The sequence below is a fragment of the Cydia amplana genome, chromosome 16, assembly GCF_948474715.1.
Source record: "Cydia amplana chromosome 16, ilCydAmpl1.1, whole genome shotgun sequence".
Classification (NCBI taxonomy): domain Eukaryota; kingdom Metazoa; phylum Arthropoda; class Insecta; order Lepidoptera; family Tortricidae; genus Cydia; species Cydia amplana.
In genome coordinates, this window is record NC_086084.1 from 2,645,409 (window position 1) to 2,673,204 (window position 27,796).

The window sequence follows — 27,796 nt, forward strand, 5'->3', positions numbered from 1 at the left end:
GAAAAGGCGCGAAATTCAAATTTTCTATGGGACGTTATCCCATCGCGCCTACATTTTTCAAATTTGCCGCTTTGACCTTGGTGGATGACGGTGTGTTATGACGCCGTGGTACTTTCCACATGTCGCCACCGTAAAGACGGCCGTCTTTTGCTGCCGCTATATAACGGCCGTCATATGACGGCACCGTTTTCGGAGGAATCCAAAGCTTTACGCCCATATTTTTTACATTTTATTGTAGGGAATGTTACAATCAAAAAATTAGATTAAAAATTAAAATTGTGATAAAGCGGGAAAGTCAAAATGAAAATGTGACTTTTATAATGGCAACCCCACACTCCACCACTGCAAAGCGCTGTGCAGAGTTAGCTTAATCCGACCCTAAATTAAAATGATTCAATATTAAATAATTATGCGATACAAAAATATTGAACTTGAACCGAATATCGCTCTATTTCCGCATGTTTAACTCAAAACAAATAGTAATTTTAGAGTCTTACTAGTTACATATATTTATTATCTGTCTTTTGAAAATACGAGCCTACATAATAGATAGCTTAATCTGCCAATGCAATATGCAGTATTTTGTTACGTATTTTTCGCCAGACACCTTTTAAGTACGTACCATAAACCATACGTACCAGCTTGCGTCAGCTAGAGTTTTAAACTGGAGGAAGTTTGACCAGATACTTAAAAAATGTAAAATTTACAGATTTTTATATAGGATTTGTATAATAGGCGGTCTTCATATACTGCATACACTGCTGCATGCCTCATCAGGCATGGTCCTTGTGGGCATCGGTAGCGATGAATGAGTAAATTTTTGTGTATCTGATACCGATGATCACCGTAAGATTGTGAACCCGTTAGTTTACAATCTAACGTAGGTTAGGTTAGTTTAAAATCTCCCTACCGTCAGTTTATAATTTAACAAGCGAGATTATAATCTGACGAGTGTTTACAATTTTACGGTGACATATCTAGTCAGTAAAACGATTAGCTTAGCATCCCTGGATACATATTTGCTGCTAATAGGTTTTCTGACTAGACGAGTTGAAGTACAAAAAGCGGCCAAGTGCGAGTCGGACTCGCCCATAAAGGGTTCCGTATTTAGGGGATTTATGACGTATAAAAAAAAACTACTTACTAGATCTCGTTCAAACCAATTTTCGGTGGAAGTTTGCATGGTAATGTACATCATATATTTTTTTTTAGTTTTATCATTCTCTTATTTTAGAAGTTACAGGGGGGGGGACACACATTTTCACACTTTGGAAGTGTCTCTCGCGCAAACTATTCAGTTTAGAAAAAAATGATATTAGAAACCTCAATATCATTTTTGAAGACCTATCCATAGATACCCCACACGTATGGGTTTGATGAAAAAAAAAAATTTGAGTTTCAGTTCTAAGTATGGGGAACCCCCAAAATTTATTGTTTTTTTTTCTAATTTTGTGTGAAAATCTTAATGCGGTTCACAGAATACATCTACTTACCAAGTTTCAACAGTATAGTTCTTATAGTTTCGGAAAAAAGTGGCTGTGACATACGGACGGACAGACAGATGGACAGACAGACGGACAGACAGACAGACAGACATGACGAATCCATAAGGGTTCCGTTTTTTGCCATTTGGCTACGGAACCCTAAAATTCACGAAAGCTGGCATGAATGGATTGAACGAAACTTTCGTTGTATGAGTATACAGCCAGAGCCACCATTTTATTGATTAAATGTGATACACACATACATGTTTTCATTCACTCGTTCATTCCATTCGTGCCAGCTCTTGTAAAGCGACCTGTACTCGCCGGCAGTTTGAACAGTCAGCTATGAACAAATAAAGGTGTTATCACACTGGTGCTACTGCCGAAAACCGCATCAGTGTAATAATCGCCCTATTGCCTTTTAATAAATGTCAGACTTTACTTATATGACTCTGGCTGACGTAAGTCATTTTATATTAGGGATTCCGATTCAGTAAGATATGATATCTTCATATCTGCGTCATTGTTTATATTTTGTATCATTAAATATTATCAGAATGTGTGTAGCGTATGTCATACACTTTTACATTACCTACTATTATATGTATCTTGTAACAATCAGTTAATATGTCGTAAAATCCGAAGTTTTCTCTATACACAAAGTACATTATTTTATTTATAAAGTGCGATTTAAATTGATTTTGTAATTAACAACGAATATTAGCCATTCGTCGTTGCATCAAGTCGCTATGTTTATTTTGAAATAATAATGACGTAACATTATGTATAAGTAGGTACTTATTTTTAAAGTTTTTCTTACTTAATCGTTCAGTAGCGAATTTTGCAACGAGAACTCAAATTATGTTTACATTTATAATTTTGATCTCGTAGAAATCGATTTAATATATCCTTTATAAAAATGTATGAATTTGAATGTAAATAAACTTATTGTTTTTTTACAAATGTCAAATGAACTAACCGTTTTGTGGTTACCGGCCATATAATTAATAATAATAAAACATGTCTAACATAAAGGATCACACTACAGCTAAAAACGTAGTACATCGATATCGCGAAATATTACACTCGTTGACGCTGTAGCACGTTTCGTGTGGTCGGTCCTTTATTAACTCAAAGATTGAAAGATTGTATAAGATGTGTAAAGTGTAAAGGCCCCAATACACAATGGACCATCGCCGGCCACTCCAAGGGACGCAGCCATGCGGTAGAATGAGATAACAATATCACTTGCTCCCTCTAACGCATAAATGCGTCCCTTGGAGTGGCCGGCGATGGCCCATTGTGTACTGGGGCTTTAAGACAAAGTCATGTTGAGGATTTGATAGCTCGTAGATGACGCTGAGAGTCTGTGCGGAAAGAGAAGAGTCGTGGAATATATGGGAACCAATGTATTCTATGACTCTTCTATTTCCGCACAGACTATTATGCGGTAACTCTCGCTGTCAAAAGTTGACGTTTGAGGATACAGTTAAACACAAAACATCACCATCTTCAGCTGTCAAAAGCGAACCCACGTTTTTTTTCTAAAAAGGGCTGATTTAGACGAACTCGTATACGATTTTAGTTACATTGCGGACCATTGATGTTACAACAATTCAGCCGACCGATCAAATGACGCAATGTAATGAAACTTGCATGCGAGTTCTCGCACCGTCTAAATGAGCCCTGAGACATGTTATACAATCATTGATTTCCTGTCCTTAAAAGTTTTGATTGTAACTTTAAAAGTAAAAAAAGACGTAAATGTTAAAGCTCAATTTGTAACTATTGCTCACAATGACGTGAACAGTAGATTTTGTACACCTTTGACTAATACTAGAACACTCGCTTGGAATAAACAGCTATTTTATATATTGTTATGCAAGCAAAAGCACTTGTTATTGTATATTACAGTCATTGTAAAGTTTGTACGTAAAATTCTAAAAAAAAAACAAATGAAAGAGCTCATGGGCCTTAAAGATTTTTTAAGGCCCATGGGCCTGATATGGATATGATTTTTGAAATTGCGTATTTGTTTTGCTTGCTATGTTAAAATTACTGAATACTATTTTTAGTAGTGTTCTATATTTCATTTTTTTTAGCATTAGAAATAAGGTAAACAATCTTGATGTGTCTTTTAATTGAAAAACACATTTTAAAAATAAGTTACGGTAAATATGTAACAATTATGAATCTAATAGGTACGATCTTTTATAGTCTTCTGCTTTCATAAGTAATAGTTATTGATTTTTTTAAAGTGTTTTTCAATTAAAAGACATGTCAAAATCGCTTACCTTCTTTCAAGTTCTTTCTAATGCTAAAAAAAACGAACTATAGTTGAAGAAAAAAAATGTTTGTAAAAATGTCATAATAATATTCCTGCTAAGCATTAAAATTATTGCGAAAGCGAATCAATGAAATCATGAGCTAGTTAATAACTACTTTAGTTAAATTATAATAAATATAATATATTTTGTAATTGCCAAAGTAAAGTTGCTTTGTAACGCTAAGTATTAAATAATTAAGTTAAGAGACTATAATGCATCAACTCTGTGCTATGAATTCGTCCCATGGATACTATTGCTTAAGGCCCGGGCCCCATTTTATTAAGCTACAAGTTACAATTTTATAAGTCTACTAGCGACCCGCCCCGGCTTCGCACGGGTTAACAAAGTATACATAAACCTTCCTCTTGAATCACTCTATCTATTTAAAAAACCGCATCAAATTCCGTTGCGTAGTTTTAAAGATCTAAGCATACATACAGACAGACAGCGGGAAGCGATTTTGTTTTATAATATGTAGTGAAGCCGGCAACACCGGTAAAAAACCCCCCTACCCTACTGCGAAAAACGAATTTTCTTTATCTGCCTCTCTATTGCTCGAATATGCAAGAGCGATAGAGAAGCGTATAACGATTTTTTTATTTTGACGGTGGACATTTAGGATCATGTGTGCTTTGAACCTTAAAGTCAAATGAAGCTATAAATACCAAATTAAATTTAAAAATGTATTAGTTATTATAATTTAATAATCGAGGATTATAACGTTAAGTTTAGGCCTATCAACAGCATTCCAAAGGCATTACTCTAGAGTGAACATATTTCTTTGTTGGACTATTAACGTATCAACTTGCCATTTCAGGGGCCTTACCATGATGTCCTTATTGCGATTCTGGTTAGGACCTAAACTGAATCGCTATAGGGCAGAGCTATACGACTTATATAGCTCCGTCTTTTAGCAATTCAGTTTAGGACCTAAACAGAATCGCAAATTGGACATCATGGTAAAGGCCCACGTATACTTTGTATTTTCGTAAGTATATTACTTATACGTACGTTATCTGTGTTTAGTCGTATAATTTTAAGAATCTTAATTATATAAATAAACCGTCAAATCCTAAGTTGTCAGGCACTAAGGACGCTATGCACGAATAATTATGTATTCCTTCCTATCGCCATAAATTAATTGCTGTCCCGATGATGTCGGCGATCAACGCCACTGTGCGAGCTCAAATGGTTGTCAATGTCAATATATGTAATTATCTCCTCCTGTGGACCACTAATGTCAAAAAGAAGTACCTACTTAGGGCGGCACATATTGCATGCAACCAGTGCCGGCCCGAGTCCTTGATCAGGGTAGAGCGAAATCGGGTTTTGGCGCCCTTCGTTGAAGTTTTCAAGCGTATTTTCCACCCCCCCTAGCCACACTCGCGTCTTTAAAACGTTTTTTTTTCTCATTTGCCATTTTGGCGGCCCCTTGCCATCCGGCGCCTAGAGCGGCCGCTCCACTCGCTCTATCCTAGATCCGGCCCTGCATGCAACCCTATGAGGTGCAACATTACAGCCCAAAGAATTTGTAATTTTCTGGATGCAAAGGGACGGGCATTAATGAACTTTAAAGGGCCGTCACAATAGATCAATGCTTGGTCGATGCGGCACTCAAAGGCCCAATACCTCGATAATAAAAATAAGTATGCAATTGTTCGTGCTTGGCATCATTACTTTAACAGCACCATTCTTATTGTAGACCTTATGTATTTGCAATAAGGTTTACAAAGTGAAGGATGACATGTAAAACGTTTCAATTGATTTTAATTAATTCTAAAATGATTTTGTTAACATGCTCTCAATCTTACAGCCCGTATCACAGTCAAAGTCACAATTTTTGAAAGATTAAACTGGCAACATTAGTTAACCCTTTCAACGACACGCCTATCACGTGCGGCGCGTCATCGTGAACCTTGTCGGAACGCACGAAGATTGCTATTGGGTTGTACCCGCGCGCGTCAGTTGACGTCTTTGGCGGTCAAAGGGTTAAAACCCAGTTTCATAAGTCACTTCAATGTTGCTTGTTTGGATTTGCCTTCCTATGTTTTATAAAATTACTTTTTTTATTTCTATGTCCAATTTTTCTCTACCAACATAAGTATTTTTTAACTTTTTGCATAGAAGTGAAACATTGATTTAAAACTATAAGAATCTGAGTACGTATGCCCTAAACAAAATGTATAAAACATCTCCTTTCAAAAGGGCTCTATTTGGTTAATACTCGTAACATAACTGACAAGGTAGCATTTATCGACCGGGCCCGTTTCACAAAAGCTTGTTACTTGTAATTGGTAATACAAGCGGATGTCACTTTTTGACAGCTTCTGTTAAACTGGCCCGTTTCTCAAAAGCTTGTAACTTGTAATACATGTGGAAGTCCCTTTCTAACAAAAAGTGACATTCGCTTGTATTACAAGTTACAAGCTTTTGAGAAACGGGCCCCAGTAACACGACATGCGATAAAGCACGGCCATCCTATGCGTGATTCCGTCTTTAACTTGTGCTCATTAGGTCGTCCGCTAGCTGACGCGGGTGCACGGAGCGGGCGCACGCATGCGGGTGCCATGGTGTAAAACCCGTCGCACGCGTCCGCGCCAGTTAGCAACGCTCATACTATTTTTCGCTAACCCGCTCCGCGCCTGCTAGCGGACGCGCGTAAAGTGTCATTCAATAGAACTTGCTAACTATGTAAACAAAAGTTACTAGTAAATTGACATTCAGTGACAATTTAAGTAAGTATGGCGGTTTGTTTACATAGTTAGCAAGTTCTATTGAATGACACTTTAGAAAGGGATGCGATATGTCGATAAACGTTATCGTGTGCGTAAACATGTATTGTTGCTATTTTTCTATGATACGGCTTTGTGTGGATGTACCTATTAGCTAATCATGAAATATATATTTTGCCAACTTAAGAAGTTTCTTTTAAGCGCCGTGTTATCCCTATCTGACGGTCTAGCATGAGTTGCGTTCTCGCGCGCGACTCCATACTTGAAGTCCCGCCAGATGTATGGATTCGCGCGCGAGAACGCAACTCGTGTTAGACCGCCTGATATACATAGGTGGTTAAGAAGCCCATTTTTAAGCCCCAAATAAAAGTCGGACCATCCTCGGCGGGTTGCAGGACGCAACCATACGGTGGAACGAGATACAAATAATGCTTGCTCCCTTAACCTGTCAAATCCCCCGATATGACGTCACCATAAGCGTTCTGGCTCATATATGAGCCGTGGGAGCTGACAGATTAAACACATAACTCCATCCTGTAGACCAGCGGTCGGCAACCTGCGGCCCGTGAACCTGTCACTTGCGGCCCGCGAGCCTCCCTGGCTATTTTGTATGTAATATTGGCAAACGACAATGTCTGATAAAGTCATAAATATTACAAACTGCGGCCCGCGTCAACATGTGACAACTATGTGACCCTTGGCTGCTAATGGCTCCTCTACACGATGGGCCAGCGCCGGCCACCCCAAGGGACACATTTATGCGTTAGAGGGAGCAACTGATATTGCTATCTCATTCTGCCGTATGGCTGCGTCCCTTGGAGTAGCCGGCGCTGGCCCATCGTGTAGAGGAGCTATAAAAGGTTGCTGACCGCTGCTGTAGACTTTCGGTGTTTAAGTAGTCCAAACATGGAAGTCCTGGATAGGGTTTGAGGTAAATGGAATAAAGAAAACTATCATACGAATTAAAATCTGTAATTTATTCGATGCCTTAAAAAAACGGACATAAACGTATTGGTAATCCAATAAATAAAAATTACAAACAAAGTCAACAACACAACGAACATACAGTAATTATTACATAATTATATTATTATTCACAGTTATTTTACACTATCACTTATTCGCTAGGTGCACGACTGGTGCTGCCCTCATTTTGGCAGACTTTCTACGTTAAATCTTATGGAGTAAAATTAGTTCAAGCGGCTGCCGCTAGTACTAATGTCAGACATTCCATAAGATTACCTGTGTTTGTGACGATCAGCGCCACTTCCCCCTCCACCGACTGCGCACCTTGCCAATTGCTTAAAATTATATTTACTAATATACAGGATGCTTCCTGTAACAGGAGCAATAAATTAAAGGCTGTACTCCTCAAACTGACCAACATTTGTTCAGCAACTTTTAAAAATTATGAATCCTTCCTCTTGAAATGACTTCCTCTTTTTCATACAAAATAAATATTGCCTTCAATGTACGCTGACATCAGTGTGTTTGGCGTTGCATGTCACGCTTTAAACATAACAAAATTTGCAATACATTGCGTCTTAGAATAAACTTTAAAGTGTAATATAAATCGAAACATGAGTTATTTTCAAAAGTTGCTGAACAAATATTGGTCAGCTTGAGGAGTGCAGCCTAGTTTAATTTATTGCTCCTGTTACAGGAAACATCCTGTATAATAACAAAAAGCGTTTATAGTTAGTATATGTAACACAGCTGAATCGAGATACAAAATAAAATTTATAGCATTTAGTGTTCAAATGGTTTACTCCCATTTGTCCACAACCATTTGACAAATGGAAAATATTTCGTCCTAAATGTCCCAAGTAAGGGATTGGAATAAGAGGGTTTTTGATGTCTCTGAAACCGCGTACTAATCTAGGAAACCCTTTGTTCGATAAGGCCTTTAATAGGGTAACCCTAATGAATGGTTATTCTATTAGGTTAACCCTAAGAACGGGGTTGAGAATGTCAAATCCGTTATGTGCTCGATTTTTCTTTGACAAATAGTTACGTATACAACAGAACACATAAGGTATTTCTTAATTTTATTAAAATCGTGCACATATATCGGTACGGTAGTCGCCAATATTATTGGATTTGGCGTTCTGGACGACCAAATTATAATTTTTCTAATTAATTATTTTGCCTGATGTAAATAATAGGTATTTCTGAATGTACAAAAGATAATTTTTAAACCCAGACTTGAGCAGTAATATCTTAAAAATACTTTGTTTTTACAAGCACTGGTTAGTTTATTTTTTACTGACTTAAATATAACTTAAGTTACAGTTAAATATACATATCCTAAGCTTATTATAGTTATTATAATACCTATATTATTCTTTGATAAGAAAACTACAGAGATTATTTCATAGAGTGGGCTGACGGCACAGCCCGATAATAATTAATATTAAATGATGGCATAAGGAACTTTTTTAATTGCTGCATTCATATGCTGGTGGCAATCGGCACAGATATAGCCAAGCTGACAACCGATTATTGACAAACGCCAATCGAAATTTAAAACATAAAGGTTAGTCCCCGAGCTCTCGCATATCTAAATACGAGGGTTGTTTGAGAAGTAACTTGGTTTGATATGAAAAAATAATAATATTGTAAATGTATTTATTTTATTTCTCTACGTAATCCCCCCGAAGTTCTACGCACTTGTCCCAACGAGTCTGCAACTTTTCTATGCCTTCACGGAAGTGCGTCTCTTCAAGGGCCTCGAAATACGCATTGACCTCCCATATAACCTCCTCATTGGACTTAAAATTCGTCCAGAGAGAAATGTTTTGAGTTTAGGGAAGAGGTGATAGTCCGACGGAGCCAAATCTGGTGAATAAGCAGGGTGTGGAAGAAGTTCAAATCGTAACTCCGACAGTTTTTGTGCAGCGACACGACTTGAATGCACCGGAGCGTTGTCATGGTGATAAATCACTTTATTTTGCCAACCCTGGACGTTTTTCAGCTATTGCCGCCTGTAACTGATCTAAAAGTGATGCGTAGTATGCACCAGTTATAGTTTTTCCCTTGGCAAGGTAGTCAATTAAAAGTATTCCCTTTGCGTCCCAAAACAGACGCCATCACCTTTCCAGCAGACGGAATGCATTTGGCTTTCTTTGGAGCTGGCTCACCATGACCAACCCATTGATTCGACTGTTTTTTCGTCTCCGGGATGTAGTGATGGATCCAGGTTTCATCCATAGTGACAAAGCGGCGAATGAAATCTGTTGGATTTTTTTTAAACACCTGCAAATTTTCATCAGATAATCGCATGCGAATACGCATTTGTTTTGGAGTCAGTAATCGCGGCACCCACCTTGCACAAAGCTTTTTCATTGTTTATTGTTTATTTTATACATACTAATGCACCCGCTCAGAAGAAATGTTTGTGGCTTCAGCTAATTCGCGTATTTTCAATCTTCGGTCGGCTAAAACTAAATCATGGATTTTATCTATGACTTCGGGTAAAACTGCCGTTTTCGGGGCTCCAGGGCGAGGTGCATCTTCAATACTTGTCCTGCCTCGCTTAAACTCATTTACCCAAAGTCGAACCGCTTCGTAGGAAGGACACGAACTACCCAACGTAGGTAAAATCCTTTCATGGATTTGTTTCGCAGTTTTGCCTTCCAAAAAAAGAACTGAATAACTCCACGAATTCCAATTTTCTCCATTTTGCCGCGTAAGTGAGACCACATTTGTTTGAACTACTGTCAAATGTCAATTTCCCGCCAAAAATGACATGACGCCACAGATTAAATATATTTAGTTCCTAAACTAAATCAACACATACAGACTTGACGCCAACGCCATCTATACGTAGGCGAAACAAGTTACTTCTCAAATCACCCTCGTAGTCCCAAAGCCAGTCAACGTCAAGGCGTATCCAGAAGGGTCGGTCTCGGACTGTCTAGAACACAAAATGACTAGTGTAATATTTTGCCTATATCCCTTTTAGTCTACATCGCAAACGGTCTAGAACACAAAATGACTACAATTATTTAGACCTTTATTTACCTACATTTCGTCGGTTTATCTTTACGTTAGCGATGTCGACGGAGCCCCGCTGCCGCGGGGCTTCTATTTCTGTGCGGTTTGGCCTTCGGCCATTTGAAGATACCTAACGAACCTAACCTACCTATATGTGGTCATTTTGTGTTCTAGACCGTTTGCGATGTAGACTAAAAGAGATATAGGCAAAATATTACACTAGTCATTTTGTGTTCTAGACAGTCCGAGATCAAAGCATAAAGGATAGCTCCCCGAAATGGCGCTCCCCAACCTCCCAGGCGGGAGTTTGAAGGGACAAGTAGGGATACCCCTCCGGAGAGATGAAACAGGACTAGTAAACCAGTCCGTGCTGAGGGTGGTCCGAAAACACCCTCGCGTACATAAATTGAAGTCCATGCGCGGGCGCGCCGCGAATGCGACACTACGCGCATGAACATGAGCGAGAACCTGTGCTGTATCCATGGCGAACAAACAGATACTACCACTAAACTAATTATGAAATTATCTTGATGACAGATGCGAACGCAAAGTGACGTGATCATTTCCATAAGATATTTTACTTTAGTTTCGCATTTTCTATAAAAGATTGTGACTTGGCTAGGCCCCTGTACGCATACGCACATATGCAGTAGAAAGAGATGGGTGAATCAACTTTTTTGTGTTGTTACTTAGGGGCTCTTCATAAATTACGTCATTTCAAATTGAGGGGGAGGGGGTTTGGACATCGGATGATGGTAGCATGACGTAGGAGGAAACGGGGTAATTCGAAGCATGATTTTTGGATGATTTAAGGGCGGGGTCAAAAATCGTCACAAATAGATGACGTAATTTATGAACAGCCCCTTACTATATCCCGTTGTCCAAGGGAGAATTTGTATAGTTCGTTAGAAGAAACGTTGTATCGCGTTGTACGAACGTGCTTAATAGAATGGTTCATTATGGTAATGGCTTAACATTACTACAAAAATCAACGTTTGGTGATAAATACCATAAAATCAGGGTTTTTAAGAGTTGTCCAGGGGAATATGACCATGGCACCGAGTGATACTAAAGAGTTGATTCACCCATGTATAAATCTTGCGCTAGTTGCGCTAGATTGTGCAGCATTTGAACGCATTATAATTTATTCACTACAAACAACTGCTACACATTCTTAAATAATAATATATACTTGGTCAACCAGATCTTGACAGTAGAAAAAGGCGGCAAATTTGAAAAATGTAGGCGCGAAGGGATATCGTCCCATAGAAAATTTAAGAATAAGAATATAAAACCATTTATTGCAACAAAAAGCATACAGGTTACAAAACATAAGGATTGAAAAAATAAGAATAATTGTGCGGCAAAAGGAAAGGGCTCAGCATACGCTGCGTCAGTCATTTCATTACAAATTGCCTGCGCAGCGCTGATTTTCAGTCCGTCCCCTTCACTGAAATTTGAATTTCGCGCCTTTTTTTACTGTCAAGATTTGATTGACCAGCTATAATAATAAAGTTGCCTAATAGAAAATTGTTGTAAAAAATCTCCCCGATCTTATAGCCTTATTATATTTGCGCTTATTTAGGATTATTATATTTGCTTACTATCTGAGGGTTTTCTCTCATTATTTTTCAAAAAATGGTGTACTGCCCTAGTAGCACGGTAGCATTTTTATCGTTTATCACCATGCCTGTCACGTTCTAAGAAGTACGTAAGTGCGAAAGTGACGGGCATAGTGATAGTCTATAAAAATGGAACCTACACCCTTAAGGCTCGTTTTTGATTGGACAGGGACCGTCCACTGTGCGCTGTGTATGAACATTTTTGCAATTTTTTTGAAATTCATTAGCTACTGGAGTTCGTATAAAATAACAAAACCTTAAAAGCTAGTCTAATTAATCACAATATATTAGCTATCGGAATTATAAAGCCAAATAAATTCAATTGAATAATTCTACGTAGCGATATCATGACACTGATTCTATTGTTCTACAATATGGTTATACACGGATTTTAAAACGAAACATGCCATTCCTGTGGTCCATAGTAAGTTTGTGTGCATACAAGATCTCACACAGGTTAACAGAAAAAGTAAAAAGGGTGGATCAACTATTTCTTGTTGTTATTCTGTCCGGTCAGCCAAGAGACAATAGTAGCATAGTTTGTTAGAAGACATTGTACACCACCTTCTTCTGACACGCTTGGTAGACGACCCTCAATGGAAAGGGTTTATAAGTATCACAAAAAAGCGTGTTTGGTGAATTTAAATGCCTAAAAATCAGGTTTTAAAGAGTGACCCAGGAGAACGTAACCATAGCAACGAGTGACAAGAAAAAGTTGATTCACCCAAAAACAAAAAATTATAATAATTTTGATGTTCACAGTAGAGACGTGAAACTAAACCATTCGTGCCATATAACAGATGTACAAAGCGTCAATCGCCTCCTCCTGAATCCGAGAGACCTTTATAAGGGCTTTATTTCAAAATTTAATTGTAACTTTCATTAAATAAGACAAGGTTCCGAATTCAACAATAAAACGTAAGTTTCTGGGACTTAGGAGGGATGCCCAACACTCTGAAGTATTCGGCATTACCCGAAAACACCTTTGTGATAAATACGCAAGATTCTTCTAATGGAATCAACCATCTCCTGCTTTCACAACATATCAATGGAGGTTCTAGCTATATATTGTTTTGAAAGAGGTTAATTTTTTTTTTCAAAAATTTGAGCAATAGCGATAATAAGGTTATTTTAAATACCTAAAGATCATTCGAAATTAGTGTTTAAGCGTATATACAGTTGTTTTGTAATATTTTAATTGCTTTACAGTTTTTTATTTATTAAAATATTAATGAATTCGTCATTATTTTTGAACAATTTGTGCCTAGCACTAGCTCAATCATGGTTGATAGGCAGCTAGTTAAACTATCACTTTTATTTGGTGTAGAAATGTTAAACTATTCAATCACAGTATTTTGTCGGACGTCATTAGTCAAGTTTATAATATTGCCGATTTATGTACCGTCACTTTGTTTACTGAACATTAATTGGATTTGAAAAAGGTAAAAAAAATCAGGTTTTATAACGAATGAATTATACAATATCATAGAACTAGTGTATAAACAACTTACGTTCTTTTTTCGGTCAAGTTCAATATATGTTGAAGAAATCGGTATGGCAAGAAGTTTATATTTGATCGTATTTACTATTTAACTTCTGTAAAAGTCACCTCTAAGTCTACGGACGCGGTGTCGCTTTCATATAAAACTTGTGAAAAGTCAAAACTCCCCGGGACTCGGAACCGGGGACCGTTACCGGTATAACAAAAAATCAAAATATCTCATACCTTTCACAATATTTGTTTGATATTACTACAGAACAGTAATATATTTAGGTAAGCATAATGATTGATCACATTAGCTTAATTAAGTGCATAAATATACATAAACAACCGTGATATCTAAATCGAATACCGGTTTATTCGGATCGGGACTCGAGGTTGAAGACATACACGTCTTATTATACTAGTATAATTTGAACGGTAAAAATGTTACATTAGATGGAATCGAATCACACTAGATATTAGAGATGCCGCGAATAGTGGTGTTGGCCGAATACCGAATATTCGGTCCCTCTGTCGGTCAAATACCGAATATTCGGCGACCGAATATTCGGCACGACATGCGAACATTTTGAGTCACAATTATTATGAAAACTGATCGCTAACAAAGCTCAACGTTAGATGACGTCAGCCAAGATATATTTTTCTTGAACAGAATTAATGAATAGGGTCAAAGAAATCAGACTCATGATAAAAAAAACATATTTTTTAACCAACAAATGCTCAAAAAATGGTCTCCGTATTTAACTACTTTCCAAGAACACATTCTAAATATACCTACATAGTTTTTGGTTATTTTTATTGTGCAATTTTTCTTTTTAAGTAGGTGCAACAGGTATTCGGTATTCGGTCGAATAGTAGGCAACATTCGGCCGAATACCGAATATTCGGCAAAGTGGCCGAATAGGCCGAATACCGAATAGGGATCATCCATTAATTACGTCACACGAATTTCTAGGTTTTTTTACCCCTCCCCCCTCCTTGTCACACTTGGTCACATTTTGCAAACCCCTCCCCCCCCTGGTGTGACGTCACATTTTAGGCAATTTTGTTTTCAACGAAATCGACAATATTAACTCGGCATTATTTTTTTAATAAAAAAATATTTTTGATATATAAATATTAGTGATTTTATAACACAACGAAAGTTACATCCAAAATCTCATTATTTAACTGTACAGCGAATTAAAAAATATAAATTAATTTTCGGTTACTGATGAAGTTAAAGTGACATCACAATGTTTGTGACTCCCCCCTCCCCCATGTCACATTTTCTTGACCCCCTCCCTCCCCCTAAACGTGTAACGTAATTAATGGATGACCCCATAGTTGCCGAATATTCGTGGCATCTCTACTAGATATGGGTGGATCAACTATTTCTTGTTGTTATTCTGTCCGGTCAGCCAAGAGACAATAGTAGCATAGTTTGTTAGAAGACATTGTACACCACCTTCTTCTGACACGCTTGGTAGACGACCCTCAATGGAAAGGGTTTATAAGTATCACAAAAAAGCGTGTTTGGTGAATTTAAATGCCTAAAAATCAGGTTTAAAGAGTGACCCAGGAGAACGTAACCATGGCAACGAGTGACAAGAAAAAGTTGATTCACCTTAATCTACAGGTGTGTGGTGTGGTCAGGCCTGTGGGGGCTCGTCCATGGGGTTGGCTTGTGGCAGCTCGTCGGCCGTGGGGGGCGCGCCGGAGCCTGAGGGCTCCGGCGCCGGAGCCTGCGCGGACGCCCCGCTCCGGCTCGATGATGTTGACGAGTCGCCGGATTCCGCGCTCGTTGATTCTCTGCGAAAATAAACAAATGTAAAAATAAATGTAGCTTTGCAGTCTTCGATCAACACGGGCTTCCGACACGTCGGAAGGGATAGGCCCAAGCGATGTCTTGACATTCAAATCATTCTGCCATTTTTCGCGGGGGGAACGTGCACACAGTCGCACTTCTCACACACTTGCATACAAAATCCAATCTGTAATGACGACACAAATACATAGAAAATGACACCCTACACAGACAAATCTTGCACACCTCGATCTGTTTTTGTGTACGGACGAGTCACAAGTGTCACAATCACGCACACTAACACATTTTTGTCAAGAGATGAGAAGTCGGATTTGTCGCTCGACCGATCCGCAATTTGTACTGGGCTAGAAAAATCGATAAATCTAACAATTACATGAAACTAAAATATACTAATTGTGTGTAAATGTAATTAAACGTATGATATGTAAAAAAAAATATTACATGTGAAATGTAACACCTTCTTTTTGTAAATTTGATGTCCCCGACCTCTTTTTACAACAAAAAACCGAGCAATTAGGCATTTTTTCTGTTGCTGTGTTCACTCGCGTGTCTGGACTCGGTCTAGTTTAAAATCCGAGCGCAACTAGTTTTGTTACCCGCGCTAGATCAGTTGATCTTGTACCTAGGCAGAGGGGATATTGTGCGAATGCCGCGTCCCTTCCGTGTTGGTCGAAGTTTGCAGTACAAAAAGTCCGACAGATTTGAGAAATATAGGCCCGAAGAAATTGTGAATTTTACGCCTTATACTATTGACGAAGGTTCCTTGCCATACCGGATGGATCCGACCGCAGCCTCCCGCCGTTCCGTACGCTGCAGCGATTAAATGCGTCAACTATGCGCACATAGTAAAATCTAAGTTGGACATTTTCAACGCATAAATTTAAATAAATAAAAAATCTTCAATTATTTCACACGTGTGGGTATAACTATCACGATTAACCCTTTACCGCACACAAAGCGTATGTGATATTCGACTCTATTGACTGCCATTAAAGTTCAAATTTCGACAAAAAAAAATACTTAATAAAATATAGACTCACTTATGGAAACCGTTGGTCTGACACGTGTTGTAGGCCCCGCAGTGTTGACACTTGAGACCCACCACGTGAAATTTCACCGTCGACAACTGTACATGTACATAAAATTTTATTATAAATAAATCACAGTTTTGCAACATATTTACTTCAAAAGGAATTAATATTAGATCGATACGTGTAATCGTGTATGTTCACGGTAATTATTTGTATAAAAGTGGTCTTCGTAACGATTTTGCAACAACCAATTTTTACTGCTACCCAAAAATTGTCTGGAAACAGATAGCTTTTAATAGTACATTACGATACAGTCAACGTCAAGGACATGTTTACACTTTTCGCATTATTACAAAGGAATAAGATGCAAAAGTGTAAACATGTCTTTAACGTCGACTGTACCAAGTGCGAAAAATAGGAAATTCGCAACGAGGCAACAAATTAAAACACGACCGAAGGGAGTTTTAAATCGACACGAGTTGCGAATTAACTTTTCGCACGTGTATTGTACAACTTTTTACAGTACATATGACTCTTTAAATTTTCGACATTGTTACGTTTTACAATGTGCTAATTATCGCACTAGTGCGGTAAAGTAGCCCCATATGTACTGTAAATTGATTTTGCAACACATAATTATTTGATCTAAAAGTTACTTTCGTATTTATAATATTATATTAGTAACCATTCATTAAAACATTAAAAACAAAACATTAGTAAGAATACGCACTGATGTGCCTAAGGAAACTTTCCAAAATTGCGATGTTTCGGAAATTTAACGTAGGAAAAATTCGGAAAATTTCTTACATTTTTGTATGAGAATTGAAACTTTCCAATTTTAAATTTAAATTTCCCATATGTCCTAGTGAAAGTTTCATGAAACTTCCGAGAATTTATAGAATTTTATGGAAACTTTCCGCAACTTGCACATCTGTAGGAATACGCACCTTATGGCAATCCTTACAGAGTATAGTGGCCTTGTAGTCCGCGTACTCGGGCGGCATGGGCGTCGCCGCCACCTCCGAGTCCAAATAACTCCATAGCTGTAAATAAAAAAAAACAATAAATAGTAATAATCGGCCTTTTCATCTGTGTCAGATGTTTTAAACAGCATCCCGGTAACGACACTTGCGTTCGTGGCTGCACATGTGTGTGTGTGTGTGTGTGTGTGTGTGTGTGTGTGTGTGTGTGTGTGTGTGTGACTCACGTTGGTCATGTCGATCATGCTGGTCTGGCACGTGGGGCAGGCGTAGTGTCCCGAGTGTAGCAGCTGCTCGAAGCAGGGCCGGTGCAGCAGGTGTCCGCAGTCGGGGATGTGTGTGTGTGTGTGTGTGTGTGTGTGTGCGTGTGTGTATGACTCACGTTGGTCATGTCGATCATGCTGGTCTGGCACGTGGGGCAGGCGTAGTGTCCCGAGTGTAGCAGCTGCTCGAAGCAGGGCCGGTGCAGCAGGTGTCCGCAGTCGGGGATGTGTGTGTGTGTGTGTGTGTGTGTGTGTGTGTGCGTGTGTGTATGACTCACGTTGGTCATGTCGATCATGCTGGTCTGGCACGTGGGGCAGGCGTAGTGTCCCGAGTGTAGCAGCTGCTCGAAGCAGGGCCGGTGCAGCAGGTGTCCGCAGTCGGGGATGTGTGTGTGTGTGTGTGTGTGTGTGTGTGTGTGTGTGTGTGTGTGTGTGTGTGTGTGTGTGTGTGAGACTCACGTTGGTCATGTCGATCATGCTGGCCTGGCACGTGGGGCAGGCGTAGTGTCCCGAGTGTAGCAGCTGCTCGAAGCAGGGCCGGTGCAGCAGGTGTCCGTAGTCGGGGATGTGTGTGTGTGTGTGTGTGTGTGTGCGTGTGTGTATGACTCACGTTGGTCATGTCGATCATGCTGGTCTGGCACGTGGGGCAGGCGTAGTGTCCCGAGTGTAGCAGCTGCTCGAAGCAGGGCCGGTGCAGCAGGTGTCCGCAGTCGGGGATGTGTGTGTGTGTGTGTGTGTGTGTGTGTGTGTGTGTGTGTGTGTGTGTGTGTGCGTGTGTGTATGACTCACGTTGGTCATGTCGATCATGCTGGTCTGGCACGTGGGGCAGGCGTAGTGTCCCGAGTGTAGCAGCTGCTCGAAGCAGGGCCGGTGCAGCAGGTGTCCGCAGTCGGGGATGTGTGTGTGTGTGTGTGTGTGTGTGTGTGTGTGTGTGTGTGTGTGTGTGTGTGTGTGACTCACATTGGTCATGTCGATCATGCTGGTCTGACACGTGGGGCAGGCGTAGTGTCCCGAGTGTAGCAGCTGCTCGAAGCAGGGCCGGTGCAACAGGTGTCCGCAGTCGGGGATGTGTGTGTGTGTGTGTGTGTGTGTGTGTGTGTGTGTGTGTGTGTGACTCACGTTGGTCATGTCGATCATGCTGGTCTGGCACGTGGGGCAGGCGTAGTGTCCCGAGTGTAGCAGCTGCTCGAAGCAGGGCCGGTGCAACAGGTGTCCGCAGTCGGGGATGTGTGTGTGTGTGTGTGTGTGTGTGTGTGTGTGTGTGTGTGTGTGTGAGACTCACGTTGGTCATGTCGATCATGCTGGTCTGGCACGTGGGGCAGGCGTAGTGTCCCGAGTGTAGCAGCTGCTCGAAGCAGGGCCGGTGCAGCAGGTGTCCGCAGTCGGGGATGTGTGTGTGTGTGTGTGTGTGACTCACATTGGTCATGTCGATCATGCTGGTCTGACACGTGGGGCAGGCGTAGTGTCCCGAGTGTAGCAGCTGCTCGAAGCAGGGCCGGTGCAGCAGGTGTCCGCAGTCGGGGATGTGTGTGTGTGTGTGTGTGTGTGTGTGTGTGTGTGTGTGTGACTCACGTTGGTCATGTCGATCATGCTGGTCTGGCACGTGGGGCAGGCGTAGTGTCGCGAGTGTAGCAGCTGCTCGAAGCAGGGCCGGTGCAGCAGGTGTCCGCAGTCGGGGATGTGTGTGTGTGTGTGTGTGTGTGTGTGTGTGTGTGTGTGTGTGTGTGTGTGACTCACATTGGTCATGTCGATCATGCTGGTCTGACACGTGGGGCAGGCGTAGTGTCCCGAGTGTAGCAGCTGCTCGAAGCAGGGCCGGTGCAACAGGTGTCCGCAGTCGGGGATGTGGCAGGGTATCCGGGACGTGTGGATGTCCTCGAGGCACACGGGACAGTTGGAACGGGACACGTTCTCTACGCACTGGAAATATAAGTTTATAGTCAAAAATTTCGTTCGAACGGACAGCTAACCTTATCCAAGCAAGCAAGTCTTGGAACGGAACTAGTGGGCCAAACATAGGAAGGACAGTAATCTTTAACACTTGCAAAGTGCAGCCTTTGCACAGTTCGTCCGTATTTGGCCGAGCTCCGTGTAGGCCAAAATCATGATGATTTTGAACCTATAAACTGTGTGTCTATTACAATGAAAAAATTAAAATTAACTGTGATCAAGTCTGGCCGACGTGGATTCGAACCGACATCTTAATGTTTCGTGGAACCTTACCCTATTTTTTTTATTTTTATATCTCTATCTCTATGTAGCTGCATAGGCAGGCACATATTGCATCGCTCGCAGTGAATGAACCTGTCGCGTCGATATTATCTACAAGCGTGTTTTGAGCGTCGGAGTCTAGTCAGCGCTATGGAAGAAGGCGTTGTTGGGCAGTTGCGCCACCGTTGCGTCAGCAGTCATAGAGTTGACTAGACGCCGACACTTGGGAGATATAGTTTGTAGCTTTCTAATAGACCCCGAAGGCTAATCCTATTGTCTATTGTTAAGAAAAACCGCTCGTGCCACGTGCCACAACCACCTGCATAAAAAATCGGTACTTCGGTTACTGAGTGCCGGCGAGTCGAACGCTACAGAACCAGTCTAAAATGTGTCATCGAGATGCGTGACAAAGGCGCGTTATCGGAGAGCGCACCTACACTGGTTTTTTGAGCGTTGGACTAGCCCGCGCTAAGGTGCCAAATAGAATAATTAGGACCCTTTTTTGCAGGTAAGTAGCACGTGCGGTTTTACTGAACAATAGACAATAGGATAAGCCTTCGGGGTCTACTAGAAAGCTACAAACTATACTAGTGTGGGCTGTATATTGTAACTTACTCTATGCCCCACTCTCTGTAGCTGCATAGGCAGGCACATGTTGCACCGCTCGCAGTGGAAAAAGCGGTCACGTCCGCCGACGCGGCAGATCCCGCATCCCTCGCAGTGGTACTGTCGCTTGTCTTCGTCGTCGAACAAGTTGCATATCAGGCATGTGTACTAAAACGTACAATGTTTAGTTTAAGAGCCCACTAACGCCACTGCTAAATAATCGTGATTATTTAAATTTAACGAAATATATTTAAAAAGGGGGCCGTTACGTACTGTATCTTGTATTTAGTACCTTTTGAATACATCAAACTAGTTTCTATGTTGCTGGATTCGTCAATCTATGCGTCCAAAGATAAAACTGCCGTCTTTGTTTTCAGTTTATAGATTGACGAATCCAGCAACATAGAAACTAGTTTAATGTATTAATATATTGCTACAGAACTTTATTTAAATGAGCAATTCTTGCTTATTTATTTATTTATATGTTTATTTATATATATATTTCGGGGATCTCGGAAACGGCTCTAACGATTTCGATGAAATTTGCTATATGGGAGTTTTCGGGGGCGAAAAATCGATCTAGCTAGGTCTTATCTCTGGGAAAACGCGCATTTTTGTGTTTTTATATGTTTTCCGAGCAAAGCTCGGTCTCCCAGATATTTGCTATAGAAATAAGAAAACGTGGAATTATGGAATTAAAAAATATATACGCGGTCAGATCATAGTATTTGATAATTTCATAAAATCCCATTTTAGAATTGATCACATGATACTGTTAGGTTAGGCTTGACTTTTTCATGATATGGCCAACCGATAATTTCATGAAATGATTGGTACATCATGAAATTATCAAACCTAAGATCTGGTCACAACATATACATATAAAAACCATCAATGGGTGCCTGTTTCTTTATATTCAAACCACAGAATCAAGAAAATAGTGGTATTTAGTGGTAATCGTTTATAGAAAACGCCAATAATGTATGGAAACTATAAAACGTGACTTTTCGTTCCAATAATCATGTCGACACTTACGTTTCGATTGGCGTTTTTTAGCCTCGTGCCGCCCAATGTACATTAGGATGTACACTCAGTTTCGATGGAATATCAACCTTAATTCAAAACAGAGTAGGTAGCGTTTCATTTGTCTCGTAAAATTTTCGAACAAATGAAATTCAACCCAATTGAAATTACAACAAGATTCAAACTTCCTTGGCTATGGTTTCATCAATTTTAGGCCTACGGTTGCATTACCTTCCCGAAGCGCACGCCGCAGCTGACGCACTCCGCCTGGACCGCCTGCCGGGTATCGCATTCTGTACATATCAGCTCGGTGACACTTTTTCGGTTGAAGTAGTGTTGCTCGTTCTCGTCGTGGCAGTAGCGGCACATGTATAGCTTGTTGCAGCATGGCGTCTGAAACAATACAATTCAATACAACAGGGGTCAACAAACATATCATATCAAATATCTAGATGTTTGGTTTAGTTTTAGTTAGTCTGTTATGTTGCTATACCCTCGCAGTGTTCATGTTGAAACTGTATTTAGCCCTGACTTAGCCCTAAGATCCTCTGTACACATGAAATGCAATAAAATAAAATATATGAGTATGATATTTTACGTTTCTAAGTCACAACAGTGAACAGTATTCATATGCTCAAAGTTAAAATGCAAAATTAAAAAACCGGCCAAGTGCGAGTCGGACTTGCATTCCAAGGGTTCCGTACACTAGGTCCGACTCACGCTTGACTGCAAATTTCTAATAGGTTTTTCTGTCATCTATAGGTAAAGAACTATTTTGTGTATTTTTTTTTCAAAATGTTAGACCCAATGGTCGGACAGCCAGACAGACAGACGCACGAGTGATCCTATAAGGGTCCCGTTTTTTTCCTTTAGAGGTATGGAACCCTAAAAGTAGCACCTACATAGAGTATGAGGTACTTGGGGCATGCAGTGTTGTAAAGGAGTTTGTCTTCTTTATTTACTAGCGTCTGCATACAAGTCATACAACAGTCTATTTACAAAGCTAACAATGAGACACTGTTGCTATCCACAGACAGCACAGACTGAGCAGAGATAAGGAAACTGTTGTTTTATCATGGCTAACATAACAATCTCAATAGTTGGTTATAATTAAGAAGAAGGACAACTGCTTTTCCATATAAAAATAGCCCCCATTTTCTCCCTGGATAGACATATATACGCTCCAGGCTGGCTTCAATCACAGCAACTGTTTCAACTCCGCTGCTGAAAACGTTCATGTGCCCGCGTGTGGCTCGCGTAGCCGATCTTATTAGCTCCCTGGATATTGACATTATGGACATACAAGGCAGTGGTTCCTAACCTGGGGGTAATTACCCCCGTGGGGGTAAAACTGGTATTTTACGGGGGTAATAAGCTAACCTAATATAACAATACAACAAACGTACACGTTTTATTTTTAACCGACTTCCAAATCTAAAAGGAGGAGGTTATCAATTCGGCTGTATGTTTTTTTTTATTTTTTTTATTTTTTTTTTATTTTTTTTTAAGTTTGTTACTCCATATCTCCGTCATTACTGGACCGATTTTGAAAATTCTTTTTTTGATTGTATGTATATGCATACAGATTGGTCCCGTTTTTGTCAAAACCCAGTTCTGATGATGGGATCCATGAGGAATCGAGGGAACTCCTCAAATCTTAAAGGCATACATATAGTGATTTTTGTGTTTTTATCAACAAATCAAGCATATACATTCAGAAACGTGACATTTGATGAAGTGGAACTGCTGATGATGATCAGAACAGAACTCTTCAACGACGCATAGTTCACCTTTGGCGATTTGTCCTCTTCGTTATGTTTGTTAAGCAAGTTAAGTTTTTAAGCCACATTTTTTCAAGCTCGAGTTCTGATGATGGGATCCATGAGGAATCGAGGGACCTCCTCAAATCTTAAAGGTGTGCGTATAGAGATTTTTGTATTTTCATCAGAAAATCAAGCATTTTTATTAAAAACTGTCGCATTTGATGAAGTGGAGTTCCACCAGCACCACTCCATCAGCAGTTGCTGATGATATCAGAACAGAACTCTTCAACGACCCATAGTTCACGTTTGGCGATTTGTCCTCTTCGTTATGTTTGTTAAGCAAGTTTAGTTTTTAAGCCACATTTCTGTCAAGCTCGAGTTCTGATGATGAGATCCATAAGGAATCGAGGGAACTCCTCAAATCTTAAAGGCATACATATAGTGATTGTTGTGTTTTAATCAACAAATCAAGCATATACATTTAAAAAGTAACATTTGAGGAAGTGTAACTGCTGATGATGACCAGAACGAAACTCTTTAACGACGCATAGCTCGCGTTTGGCGATTTTTTCTTTTCGTTATGTTTGTTAAGCAAGTTAGGTTTTTAAGCCATATTTATGTCAAGCTCAAGTTCTGAACATGGGATCCATGAGAAATCGAGGGAACTCCTCAAATCTTAAAGGCACACGTATAGAATTTTCTGTATTTTCATCATAAAATAAAGCATTAACATTAAAAACTGTCGCATTTGATGAACTGGAACTGCTGATGATGATCAGAACAGAACTCTTCAACGACGCATAGTACATGTTTGGTGATTTCGAATTTCGACTTTGACTTGGACTGGGACCCGGACTCGGATCCAGATCCGGACTCGTACCCGGATCCGGTTCGGACCCGGACCCGGACCTGGACTCGGACTCGGACCTGGACTAGACCCGGACTCGGACCCGGACTCGGACACAGACCCGGACCTTGACCCGGAAAACCACTATGATACCTATACTAAATAAACCACTATGATTACCTACCATAAAATGTAGGTATAAAGTATGATGAGGCCAAACCCCTCCCGCTCAAACCCCCGTACACCGCACCGCATGCGCCGTTAAGTGGGTTAGGTTAGGTTTGAACTGCTATCCTCACAGAACCGAACAAAAGTGAAACTGCGAGCCTTACAGAAACGAAATGCTTCCTTTTCTACATAGCGCACCATCTACAATAATCTTTCACCGGGCCGCATAGAAGTCGGTTTTTTTTTTCTTAAAAATTATTTTATTACCATTGGGAGGAGGGGTAAAATCAGGTTCCCTCGTTAATCATAGGGGTGACCGGACTGAAAAGGTTAGGAACCACTGCAATAAGGACTATGTTTGTATGGAAAGGCAATTTCGCATGGTCGTCCACTTTCGTCTTAACTTTAAATAAATAGTATGTTGAAACCTACTACCTTTGCCTGCCATTCCAACATCCACATTATATGGTCCGTCGGTGCCCCGAGTTAAGTACCCACGTCTCCATCCAATTGTATAGAAAAGTGGATACTTATGTTAGCGAACCGACATGTAGATAGGAACAGATGCCAGACCAGATTAAATAGCCAAAATAGTATAGTACAGTATTCTCAAAGTTGTATTCTTGTTTCCTAGGCACTATCTATTCTATACTGTCTCTTTATCTGTGTTGGTCTGTTTGACCAAGTTAACTTTGCAATGACAAAACCATAAACCTCACTATAAAAATATTGGTAACATGATGATTATTATGGCACTAACACACTTTGTCATTATAAAGTAGGTGCAGAGTTGGCTCAAACCAACTATAACCACAGGTGAATTTAAAAACTAGTAAACATTAGTAAAGTATTTACTTTATTCCAAATTACATGTTAGCAGGGATGTTGCGAATATCCGCATCCGCATCCGCAACCGCGAAACTTCCGCATTATTTTCAACATCCGCATCTGCATCCGCATACGCATAAAATCGATGCGGAGTTTAATGCGGATGCGGATATTGCGGATGTGGAACAGGTCGGTACAGGAACGTCTTAGCTTAGTCTTTCGGCGTAAGTGCTAGACTGCTAGGTAATTTAGTCATTAACCAAAAAACATATTAGAAATGAGCAGTCAAGCGTGAGTGGGACTTAATGTACGGAACCCTTGGAACGCGAGTCCGACTCGCACTTGCCTGGTTTTTTGAAATAAAAATTACTAAAATGTAATATTTGACGTTTTTATGTACCTATCTTGACATCCGCATCCGTGGATGTGAGCCTTTAAAAATCCGCATCCACATCCGCTTCCGCGGATGTCAAAAAATCGGCATCCGCAACATCCCTGTTACATAGTATTCATATATTGCTATTTTTAAAGACTGACTCATAACGAGTGTGTATGGATGCCTCTGGGTAAGACCCAAGATGTAATTAAATGTTTAATCACACCAACTGGGTGTCACTTGATATTTTTACTCAACAAGACAGGCAACAAGTGGGTAACAGTATATCCGCTGTTTAAATGGATTTAAGGTTAGCTGAGAATAACACCCAACAATTTTTAGGGTTCCGTAGCCAAATGGCAAAAAACAGAACCCTTATGGATTCGTCAAGTCTGTCTGTCTGTCCACCCGTCCATATGTCACAGCCACTTTTTTACTAACTATAAGAACTATACTGTTGAAACTTGGTAAGTAGATGTATTCTGTGAACCGCATTAAGATTTTCACACAAAAATAGAAAAAAAAAACAATAAATTTTAGGGGTTCCCCAATTTCCCCATACTTAGAACTGAAACTCTAAAATTTTTGTTTCATCAAACCCATATGTGTGGGGTATCTATGGATAGGTCTTCAAAAATGATATTTAGGTTTCTAATATATTTTTTTTCTAAACTGAATAGTTTGCGCGAGAGACACTTCCAAAGTGGTAAAATGTGGGGGACACACATTACCCCCTATAACTTCTAAAATAAGAGAATGATAAAACTAAAAAATTTATATGATACACATTGCCATGCAAACTTCCACCGAAAATTGGTTTGAACGAGATCTAGTAAGTAGTTTTTTTAATACGTCATAAATCCCCTAAATACGGAATCCTTCATGGGCGAGTTCGACTCGCAGTTGGCCGCTTTTTTTATACTTGGTTTTGATTGGAGATGAAATCTATGGATGAAATACCTAGAATAACACAGAGATTGGGAGTGTAAGAAACAAAACTAACTCCTTTAAATAAAATTGTAATAGAATACTTATGTAATACACCACAGTTGATGTATGTTTGAATGAATAGAGTAACTATTGAATTGTTGACATGATAGGTAACCAATTAACCCTTGCCCCTGTGGCTGAATGCACAAGTTTCCATAGCCAATAGTGATTTATTAAAAAAAAGAACCGGCCGTGTGCGAGTCGGACTCGTGCACGGAGGGTTCCGCACCATCAACAAAAAATAGCAAAACAAGCAAAAAAACGGTCACCCATCCAAGTACTGACCCCGCCCGACGTTGCTTAACTTCGGTCAAAATTTGTTGTATGGGAGCCCCACTTAAATCTTTATTTTATTCTGTTTTTAGTGTTTGTTGCTATAGCGGCAACAGAAATACATCATCTGTGAAAATTTCAACTGTCTAGCTATCACGGTTCGTGAGATACAGCCTGGTGACGGACGGACAGACGGACGGAAAGCGGAGTCTTAGTAATAGAGTCCCGTTTTCACCCTTTGGGTACGGAACCCTAAAAAAGAAACATTAGTTCCATAAGGCCAGCAGCATTGCTTTGTTTTCTAAATCTGCATATCATTTTGTAAGTTTTTGCGCGGCTAACGTTTATATTTAGAAGCACATGACGAGAGGGTTTTGAACTTAATTTTTTATTGTTAAGAAAGATTTATTGAAAGAAATAAGCGTCTACGACGGTGCATATAACAGTAAACTTACCACGAATTTCGCTCGTCGCTTGTAATGAGCGCAGCCTATGCGTTTTTCAACAGTTTGTTCAGTCGCCGCCGACGATTCACCGTTCACGGCCTCTTCTTTGTCATTCGACATTTCACGATAATTTCAAGCACAGAACACGAATAACATTGAAACTTATCTAATATTCAAACACTAAGTTTAAATTATTGCATAAGTCCAATTTAACGGGTTATAACAGTAAAATAGAATAACAAATTAACGTGATATCTGCTTGTTTTGCGTGAGTGATTTGACATTTCGAATTGAACAATTTGGACATTTTCACTATGTTTTCATTTACGTCACGTCACCATTGTCATGTTTACTGATATGGTCAAATCAAAGAAGTGCTGGAATTTAGACCTTAACGAAATCAGATACGAGATAGTTTATTACTCGAAATTTCCGAAATAAATGGAAAACAATGCAAAAAGTTGCAACGTGTTTAGTAATGCGTTTAGTTTCATGACGATGTACAAGATGCGCGAAAGG

General features: G+C 39.9%; 1 protein-coding gene across 1 annotated transcript; it reads right to left on the minus strand.

The window, feature by feature from the left end:
- Positions 1-15,296: 15,296 nt before the first annotated feature.
- LOC134655441 (RING finger and CHY zinc finger domain-containing protein 1) lies at positions 15,297-27,572 on the minus strand. The gene is made up of 7 exons (XM_063510910.1): positions 27,287-27,572; positions 21,818-21,979; positions 20,573-20,731; positions 19,484-19,666; positions 17,451-17,546; positions 16,513-16,598; positions 15,297-15,456 (listed from the first exon to the last, which is right to left on the minus strand). The coding sequence occupies exons 1-7, from the start codon at positions 27,395-27,397 to the stop codon at positions 15,297-15,299; spliced, it is 957 nt and encodes a 318-aa protein (XP_063366980.1). The 5' UTR covers positions 27,398-27,572.
- Between the last annotated feature and the right edge of the window lie 224 nt (positions 27,573-27,796).

Bases quoted from the DNA above. Each gene is read 5' to 3' on its own strand.
- LOC134655441 (XM_063510910.1), bottom strand. From the start codon at position 27,397: ATGTCGAATGACAAAGAAGAGGCCGTGAACGGTGAATCGTCGGCGGCG. The intron at 19,667-20,572 runs GTAAGTTACAAT...TTATATTTCCAG, and splicing joins TACAGAGAGTGGGGCATAGA to TGCGTAGAGAACGTGTCCCG. The intron at 17,547-19,483 runs GTGAGTCACACA...TTTTATTTACAG, and splicing joins GCATGATCGACATGACCAAT to CTATGGAGTTATTTGGACTC.